The 10,566-nt window shown below is 37.9% G+C and overlaps 1 protein-coding gene across 1 annotated transcript; it reads left to right on the top strand.

Moving 5' to 3' along the window:
• The first annotated feature begins 1,932 nt into the window (after nucleotides 1-1,932).
• LOC121262268 (uncharacterized protein At4g13230) lies at nucleotides 1,933-3,348 on the top strand. Its single transcript, XM_041164667.1, has 3 exons — nucleotides 1,933-2,094; nucleotides 2,742-2,858; nucleotides 2,970-3,348. Exons 1-3 carry the CDS (start codon nucleotides 1,954-1,956, stop codon nucleotides 3,183-3,185), a joined length of 474 nt encoding a protein of 157 aa, XP_041020601.1. The 5' UTR covers nucleotides 1,933-1,953; the 3' UTR covers nucleotides 3,186-3,348.
• The last annotated feature ends 7,218 nt before the right edge of the window (nucleotides 3,349-10,566 follow it).

Below are 10,566 nucleotides of genomic sequence, written 5' to 3'. Positions count from 1 at the left end.
GAAAGATCAAAGAATGGAAGCAAGAAAGATGGACAAGGATGATAGTATTTTTTCTATTACCTCATTTGCCGCTGGGTTGACTCTTATTTATAGTTACCGTATAGGATTTCCCCATGGCGGGGCGTTGCGTAGTGAGGGGTGGTTCGTCTTGCGTACTTCATTACCGAGCAGCTTTCACTTTGTCACCTCACCGAGGAGCGACGGCCCCACGCCTTCTCTGTGCTCTACTCTGGTCTTGGGCCACATTCAATGCCGCACACCCTGTGCCCTGGGATGCATTTAATGCGACGTGACCTCTGTTTTGGGTCGCATTAAATGCGACGTGGCCTCTGTTCCGCGTCCCTTCCATCTGGTGATGCATGTCATAGTCTTCTTCCCTTTTGCCCTAGTCTTCCTCCAGATCTCCTGCCCCCACCTGAACTCCCTATCCATATTCTGGTCTGGGCTTTTACTTTTCTTGCCTGGACTTAGGTGACCGGGTTGGGCCTCATTGTCAACCCAACTCCCTGTAACGACCCCTCCCTACTATCCTAGGCCCAAGGTAATGATTTTTTCCCCCATCACATGCTCGATACTAAGCTCGCCTATCCTTTGTTGGCTTATCACCTTGCTCACCCAATTCTATGCTTGTCTATCTTGGTTTGCCCTCGGCCTTGCTCCCTCGATGCTATGCTTGCTTACCCTTTGCTCCCCCTTGACCTTGCTCGCTCACAATGCCATGCTCGCTTATCCTTTGCTCTCCATCATCTTCCTCGTTCTTCAGTTTGCTCGCCCGATACATCATTCCCTCTAATACAAGAGTCGTGCTACACATAAGTCTCATACTTTACATACTACTTAATGGATAAAAAAATAAAATCACATATTTTTAAGTAGTGTGCAGGAGAGTGAAACTTATGTTTAGAATTTTTTCTAATATAATTTTAAGCGGATAATATGGTTATGTCAATGCATAAGTAGTATGTTCTTACCAGCATTAGACGCGGTTCTCACAAGTGGGCTCGATAAGTTTTTTTGAAGTCCAAAAGTATTTATTGGACAACCTGGGTTTACTTTGGACTAAAACCCGGCCCATTGGAGTTTATTAAATACGTGGCCCATGTTAGGATTAGGGTCAATGAAGTTAGGGTGTTTGAGTTGAGATAATTTTTCTTATATGTTAGGATTAACTTTATTTACAAGTAAATAAATTTTACTTTTTATTGATGGACTACACGTTTTTTTAGTCGGTACAATACTTAGATTTTCTTGTTTTTACATTTTTATAAAATTTTAAATATAACATGGAAAGTTTTTAAAACATTGCACTCACTAGCCATGCATCAATCATGCATGTGGTTCCGCCATTAAACATAGGTTCTTGTTTTATTGGTAATTTTTTGCTTCATGTAATAAAATTTTATGGATTCATAAAAGGAAAGAATAATGCCGCGTAATCGCTGTATAATCGCTTTGAAAAAGAGTGGAGTTCACTATTAAAAAATTAATTTTTTTTATGTAGATCTTATGTTTTATTCACTTTTTTTCAAAACGATTAAGCGGCGGTTGCACAATTCACAGTTGTAAATATCTTTTCTCAAGAATATATAATACTCAAAACGCAAAAATCATTAATTAATTTGACATTGCCAATAAATTTATCTTGACGTGAAAAATATATAAGAACAATGCAAACTTGAAACTAAATATATAAAAAGTTTTTTTTTTAATAAATGGAATGTACGTGCAACTTAAGAATCCAATATACCATATAGTTAAATCCTGAAAAAGAAAGTTATGAACGAAGTGAACGCCAACGGTCCTAAAATATTGGATCCCATTGACTGCCAAGGATAGTTTTAAAACCAATCAAATGCGGTAAGTACTCTCCATGATAGAAAGGTCCAAGTGAAATTCTTTATATATATATATATATATATATATTCAGTTTCTAAAGCAACTAAAATCCATTATATGGGAAAGATGGCAAGCTTACCCTTAGTCACCTGCATCCAGAAATTTGGTCCATCTAGATCAGCAGCAATCATCACCAGGAGGAGCACCTGGAACGTCTCTAGGCTGTTCGTGGCCTCTACTAGTCCAAGACCTATTCATGTAAGTCAGCCTTCATTAGCAATGTAGACATGATTTTTCAGGTGGTTTTAAGTTTCTCACATTATTCTCATGCTCCTCTTTTTGGTATAGTTTTCTTACTCATGTATCCCCTTTTCTTTTAAATAATTCTTTTGCATGCAATGAAATGATCACTTCCATCACACTGTATTATATTACGTGGATAACGCGCTACTCATCAACTACTAGATTATGAAGAAATTTATGGGTCTAATTTATCTCATAATATTGGTTCTACAAGAGATGATTGATCATTCATTATAAACATGCCCAAGAGTCAAGACCTTGTCCACAGGCAATGTCAGATTATTTTTCAATATCCTCTCTCATGTGTAGGCCAGATCAACCTTTTTTTAGAAAATGAAATTCAAGGGTAGATGGATAATGTAACACGTTTAATAAAATATCATTTGATATGTTTGTTGGCATATATATAGTATTTTTCATTGAAATATATATTAGTTGATGTTTTTTAGCATAAAAATTATGAGAGTAGTTTTGCCGTGAAATATATATAGATATATATATATATATATGTATATATATGTTTCTTGTTATAATTTTGCTTGCATTCAATAAGTATTATGAAGACGTGCTGCATGCATGCCAACGAAATTTTTGTGCAATAGGCAAGCTGTTCACGTCAAGAGGCTTCGGCGGCCACTGAGGCAATAAAACAAGGAGCAAATGAGGCGAAGAAAACTGGTGAAACTGTCAATGATAAGGCTTCCTCTGCTGCAGAACATGTACGTACCCAACTCATGCATTTAGACACATTGAATAAAATTCATCTTCTTAATGATTATTTTCCACAATTATTGCTTATTTTTGTGTCCAAATAATTCATGAAACCTTAGGTGACTCAAAAGACAAAAGATATAGCTGGGAAGGTGTCGGAGACGGCCAAGGATGTCACTGAGAAGGCAAAGCATACAGCAGAAGAAGCATGGGGAACAGCCAAAGACACAGCCCAAAAGGCGAAAGACAGCATGTTAGGCAAGGCTGAACAGTCGAAGGAAAGCATCAAAGAAAAGGCAGAGATAGTGAAGAATAACATGAACACCAAGAATTGATTTATTCTTCCTTGCCTTTTTCCAGTTGCTTTTCTGCTCCAATATTATTGATAGTGTTTTGTTTTAATTGGCGTTTTATATTTCAACATATATATATATAAGGGATCTAGTTTCCAATTGTATCATGGTATCCAATTCCATGCATCTACCGTTTGTAAGAATAGCAAAAAGAATAAGAAAGCAAGATTGAGAACAGAGAATTGAAAGGAATGCACGAAAACTTCTGATTCATGCTCTGCATTTTGCTTACACAGTACCATTGCTTTATACTAAAAGAAGGACAGACATTACTAACAGACTAAGGAATATTCGTACTACCTCTATTCTGTACACCACAAATAACTACCTCTAAATTTACATAAAGATACATTACAACTCATCTATGAGAAGGGCTATTTAGCAATTTGACTGAAGGATTGTTACAAGAAGCAGGTTCACTCGATGGAGAATGTGACTGCATATCAGGATCTTTGATGCTGTCATGAGCAGCTGCATCCACATGATCTGGACTAATGGAAGGACTGATGCCATGCTGCTCTAATACCCCCCCCCCCCCCCCCCCCACAAGATGGAGAATAGATGTTTTCTATTCCCATCTTGGAGAGGTGTGAGTAGAGAACATGAGAAGGTAAAGACTTAGTGAAAATATCTGCAAGCTGTGAAGTTGTGTGAACATGGGCAGTCTTGATGCTTCCTTCTTGAATTTGGTCTCGAACAAGATGACAATCCACTTCAATGTGTTTTGTCCTCTCATGAAAAACTGGATTGGCTGCTATATGTAAAGCAGCTTGGTTGTCACAAAAGAGTTCAGCAGCTTGTGGGTGAGAAATGGAAAGGTCCTTGAACAACTGTCTTAGCCAAGTGAATTCAGTAGAAATGGATGCCATTGCACGGTATTCTGCTTCAGCAGATGACCTGGAGACAACTGTTTGTTTCTTGGATCTCCAAGAAATGAGAGAATGACCCAAAAAATGCAAAATCCAGTGATGGACTTTCGGGTGTCTGGGCAAGAAGCCCAATCTGAATCACAATAACCTTTAAGATGAATGGAAGATGTAGAGGAGAGTAGAATGCCTTGGCCAGGTGCATTTTTTAGGTATCTTAATACCTTGTGAGCTGCTGCAAGGTGGGAGGATGAGGGGTGGTCCATAAACTGACTTAAGACTTGAATGGGGTAACTGAGATCAGGTCTTGTTAAGGTTAGATAAAGTAACCTTCCAATAAGTTGTCTGTATGGTGTAGGATCAGGTAAAGGTGTTCCAGAAGATTTGCTTAACTTGTGGTTTTGATCCATGGGAAGCTTTAAGGGTTTGCAAGCTAAGAGGCCTGAATTAGCAAGGATATCTAGAGTATATTTCCTTTGACAGAGGTGAATTCCTTTGGGGGATCTAGCAACCTCAATGCCAAGGAAATATCTTAATGTGCCAAGGTCTTTAATTCTGAAGTGTGTGTTCAAGAAGGTCTTGAGTATTGAAATTGAATCAAGAGAATTGCTAGCAACCACTATGTCATCGACATAGACAAGTAATGCAGTAAAACTGGTAGCAGTAATGAGGGTAAAAAGGCTGTAATCAGCCTTGGATTGAGTGAAACCAAATTGAACCAAGGAAGTGGAGAATTTATCATACCATTGTCGTGAGGCCTGTTTAAGCCCATAGAGACTTTTTTGTAGCTTGCAGCCTTGGCCAGGTTGTCCTTTGGTGTATCCAGGTGGCCTTTGCATGTATATTTCTTCATTTAGCTCTCCATTAAGGAAAGCATTGTTAACATTGAATTGGTGGAGATGCCACCCTTTGATTGCAGCCAAAGACAAGATAGTTCTAACAGTTACAATCTTTACTACTGGGGAAAAAGTTTCATGGTAATCCACCCCTTCTTGTTGAGTAAAACCCTTAGCAACTAACCTTGCTTTCCTCCTCTCAATGGTACCATTAGAATGGTACTTAGTTTTGTATACATATTTGCAGGCAATGGCAGTTTTGCCAAGGGGTAAGTCTGTGAGGGTCAATGTATGGTTAAGCTCTAATGCGTCAATTTCTATATCCATTGCCTTGCACCAGTCAGGATCCTTGGAAGCTTGTGTGTAAGTGCGTGGATCATTATTAGAGGAGATAGTAGCAGAAAAAATAGAGAAGGCAGGAGATAAGTTGTGATAAGAAATGGAAGAAGTTAGAGGAAAAGGTATACCTGTGGGAACTGATGCCATGCTCACGGATTGAGTGGATGAGATTGAAGTTGCTTGCTGGCAGTGGAAATCCTGGAGGTATTGAGGGGCTTTTCTGGTTCTAGTGGATCTTCTAAGAGGGGGAGGAGATTGGGAATTTGATATTGGTGGAATGGGGGAAGTGGGAGGGGAATTTTCAGGAAGAACATATGATATGGGTGATGGTGTTTGTGGTTCTGAAGTGATTGGCAAGATGGAGCTAAATGAAGGTGAAGGAGTTAAGCTAGAAGAAGATAGAGGCTGAGTTGAAGCAGAAGGAGCAGGCAATGAAGAGAGTGAAGTGAATTAGGGTTGATGGAAAGGAAACACATGTTCATGGAAGGTAACATCTCGAGAAATAAACACTGATTGGGCGTTTAGGTCAAGAAGTTTATATCCTTTTACCCCAAAAGGGTAACCAAGAAAGACACAATGTCTACCTCGAGGGTCAAATTTATGTCTATGTTGAGATATGGTAGAAGCAAAACAGAGACATCCTAAGATTCTCATGTGAGAATATGTAGGAGATTTGTTGAAAAGTATCTCAAAAGGTGTTTTATTAGACAGCAAGGGGGTGGGAATCCTATTGATTATGTAGGCTGCAGTTAGTATGCAGTCATTCCAATATAAGTTGGGAAGATTAGATTGGATTTTAAGTGCTCTAGCTATATTCAACAAATGTTGATGCTTCCTTTCTGCAATCCCATTTTGTTGTGGGGTTTCCACACAAGTTCTATGGTGAATAATTCCTCTTTTGTTGAAAAAGTCTGTCATTTGAAACTCAAGGCCATTATCACTTCGAAGGGTTTGAACTTTGGTTTGGAATTGGGTTTCAACCAGATTGCAGAAGGCTTCAATACATGGTCTAGTGTTTGACTTAGCTTTGAGTAAGTAAATCCAAGTGCTCCTAGAATAATCATCTACAATGGTCAAGAAGTATTTTGTACCATCATATGCTGTTATTGGATTAGGTCCCCATATGTCACAGTGGATAAGTTCAAAAATGGTTTTGCTTTTATGAGAACTAACAGAAAAAGGAAGTCTATGATGCTTTGCAATTGGACATGTAAGACAAGGATTGAGATTGGAAATGAGAGGAACATGATTTTTTATTAAAGGATCTTGTATTACATGTAATGTGGAAAACGGTGTATGCCCCATACGACAATGCCAAAGATCTGAAACAAGATCAACAGTCTTGAAAGTAGTTGAAACAGAAATATTTTTATGTAAGGAAATGGAAAAATGGTCTAAGAGAGCTGTTGGGGACACTTGTGCAGCAAGCAAATGGTAAAGACCATTCTTCATCTCACCCATGCCAATCGTGGTCCATGACAAAAGGTCCTGGATAAAACAGAGTTGTGAAAGAAAGATAAAGCAGCAAGAGAGTGAATTGGTTAGCTGTTTTACAGAAATTAAATTGAAATGAAAAGAAGGAACACATAACACATTGTGTAATGTTAATGTGTTGGTAATGTGGATAGTGCCAATGTGAGTGGCAGGTGCAGTGTGGCCATTTGGGAGTTTAACTAGAAAGGAAACTTGAGAGGTGATAGATGAAAAGAAGGTGGTGTTGCAGATCATGTGATCTGTAGCACCAGTGTCAATGATCCAAGGTGATTGTGTGGAGGTGTGTGTTGAAGTGAAAGAATTGAGACAAGAAACAATACCATTCATGGTGGAATGATGTGTACAATCTCCCTGAACATTATTGATTGAGTGGTTGGCAATGGATACTTCTTTTGGCTGCAACAGAGATAACAGTTTGTGATATTGGTCTTTGGTGAAGGTTAATTTGTCATCTGAGGGGTCAGCTGGCTCAAGTGAGGTCATGTTTGCAGAAGAAAACCCCTGTGGTTTAGCTTTACCATGAAGTTTGTGCCCGGGTGGATAGCCATGTAACTTATAGCACTTTCTTCTATATGACCTGTCATATGACAGTGATTACAGATGGGGGCTGGAGCATTGCCTGCCTTAAAACAAGTCTCTAATGCATGGCCTTGAATTTTGCAGTGAGTGCAAAAGAGTCTGTCTCGTTTGGGTTGGGAAAAAGGTTTAGAAAAGGATTTATATGAGGTATTTTTGACAGAAAGGGCCATTGAGTCTGCTGAAGGAAGACCAGACAGCATGAGGTGTTGCATCTCTTGTTGCTGAATCATTGAGAAAATTTTATTTAAGGGAGGCAAAGGGTCAAGAAGCATGATCTGGTCACGGGTAACTTGAAATGAGTCATTTAAACCCATGAGAAATTGTATTACACAATCTCTTTGATATCTGTCAAACAATACAACCAACTTTCCACAAGTGCAGTCAGGCATGGGATCATAAATACCAAGTTCATCCCACAGAGTTTTAAGCTTACCAAAGTAAATACTAACAGAGTCAGTATCTTGTTGCAAACCTGATAATGCCTTTTTAAGTTGAAAGATTCTATGGCCATTTTGTTGAGTAAATCTGTCTTTGAGTTCATCCCAGATTTGTGCAGCATTATCCACCAAAGCAATGCTGGATTTGAGTGATGGGTTAATAGAATTGTGGAGCCAGGACACAACTAAATCATTGCACCTTTCCCACGCATCATAAAGAGGGTCAGAGTTGGATTTGGGTTTTGACAAGGTTCCATTGATGAAACCAAGCTTGTTTTTGGCACGAAGAGCTCGACACATAGCTCTTGACCAGGTTGTATAGTTCTCAGTGGTGAGGAGGTCAGGAACCAAGGGAATGGAAGGGTTATCACCATGATCCAATCTGTATGGATTGATAATATTATTGAAGTCGAGAAAGGGGGATTTGGTGGGGGATTTGGGTTTTTCAGTAGCCATGGAAAAAAAAAAATTCTCAACCTGAGGCTCTTGATACCATGTAAGAATAGCAAAAAGAATAAGAAAGCAAGATTGAGAACAGAGAATTGAAAGGAATGCACGAAAACTTCTGATTCATGCTCTGCATTTTGCTTACACAGTACCATTGCTTTATACTAAAAGAAGGACAGACATTACTAACAGACTAAGGAATATTCGTACTACCTCTATTCTGTACACCACAAATAACTACCTCTAAATTTACATAAAGATACATTACAGCTCATCTATGAGAAGGGCTATTTAGTAATTTGACTGAAGGATTGTTACAAGAAGCAGGTTCACTCGATGGAGAATGTGACTGCATATCAGGATCTTTGATGCTGTCATGAGTAGCTGCATCCACATGATCTGGACTAATGGAAGGACTGATGCCATGCTGCTCTAATACATCTACCGTTTGTGGAAAATAACGTTTGAAAACTAAAATGTTTATTTCATTATTTCTACAATATCATCCGATTGCTAAAATTGTATGCTCTAATAATATTGTGAGTCTCTGAAACACACACACACACATATATATATACACGTACATACATACATATATATGTTGAAATTATTGTAACCAACGTTGGAACCTTTCTTTCATATCCAAACATATATACTACATGTATATGACCACTACAACAAATTTCATTTATTGTGACAGACGAAACCATCATAAAAAATAAACAAACTATCATAGAAACTTTTTGGTGACGGTTTGAAATCGTCCCCACCACTGTCACCAAAAAGGCATCACAGAAAGTATTTTGTGAGAGTTTATTGTACAATCGTCACTAATTTTTTTTTTTTTTGTGACGGTTGGAAGTCTGCCGTGAGTTACAACGTTCGAACGTGAAGAGATTTTGTGACAGTCAAATTTTGATGAGCTATTGTATCTGTTTTCCAAGTGCAGAAACTTTCAAAATAATACAAGGATGAGTTCCAAGATCAAATTCACATGGACAATGTGGTTCATGTGAGCATTAGATTTCATTTATAATAGAGCAAGTTCGAAAAAAAAAAGTTGGAAAAAGATGTTGTAACTGTACAATCATCACTATTTTTTTTTTTTTTTAACGGTTGGAAGTTTGCCGTGAGTTGCAACGTTTGAATGTGAAGAGATTTTGGGACAGTCAAATTCTGATGAGCTGTTGTATCTGTCTTCCAAGTGCAGAAGCTTTCAAAGTAATACAGGGATGAGTTCCAAGATCAAGTTTACAGGGACAATGTGCTTCATGTGAGCATTAGATTTCATTTGTAATAGAGCAAGTTAGAAAACAAAAATTGGAAAAAGATGTTGTAATTGTTGTATACACAAAGATGGATTTACAACAATGCGAAAATGAATGAATGGTATCTATTTACGTATAAAGGGCTGAATAGATGAGAATAAGGATTCTGGGTTGATTTTAGTAAACTTGTATTCCATTGTTGAATGTGAAACTTAAAAGAAAGAGTAAAGAAATTAACAATGGACAGATTCAAAACACTCCAAAGATACTGTGCAAAATGTGAACCAAAAATCTAAGGGACAATAAATCGAACACCTAAGCTTTAGGTTTGATCCATTCACGGATTGTTGTTGAATAACTCACAAATTCATCTTTACTCAACCATTTACGCATTCATAGAGATGATGATTGGAAAATATAACAATTCAGGTTTAGTTGATAGCTTATTTGAAATTCCTTAGTAGATTGCAGAGCAAGTTTGGACAATGAAAGAAAAAAAACTATCGGAGTCTTATATCATATGCAAGCATCAATTGTGCCTTTCGTCAACAACAAATCAAGATTAAGAAAATAGAACTCCAAGCTTTTACAAATAGAAAATGCCACAAACCAATAGAAAATGAGAAATCAACCTCAATCCTATTCTGAGTTACTCCCCTAAACTTAGGATTAGAAATTTAGCCTAACATATTCGAATCAACACTTTGTCTCAACATTGCAGAGTCATGAAATTGCATAAAATAAAATATAAAGGTGAAAAAAGATATGTTGCTCCTTGCTCCCCTCCAGAAGAGAGTGTTTTTCCGCTCTATATAATATCCCTCGTATCCCCCTCTCCCCTAATGTACATGCACCTTTCCACCTTTCCAGTTGTCCTAACTAATTTCTTTTTTTCTTTTCTCAAGTCCAAAACCCTCAGGAATGCACACCGACTCAGCAAAAATACCAAATTCAGTTGGGATTTGCTCTTCCATAAATACCCTGCAACATATAAGTGCAAGTGCTCATTATTTTAAGGGTAAAAATGGAACTTTAGACTTGATATGGCTCAGCAATATGAATGTCATGGTTATTCTTAGTACCACCAGCTGCAATTT

This window comes from Juglans microcarpa x Juglans regia, chromosome 4S (genome assembly GCF_004785595.1).
Source record: "Juglans microcarpa x Juglans regia isolate MS1-56 chromosome 4S, Jm3101_v1.0, whole genome shotgun sequence".
In the NCBI taxonomy this organism is placed as follows: domain Eukaryota; kingdom Viridiplantae; phylum Streptophyta; class Magnoliopsida; order Fagales; family Juglandaceae; genus Juglans; species Juglans microcarpa x Juglans regia.
This window is presented reverse-complemented; position numbering and strand designations above follow the sequence as displayed.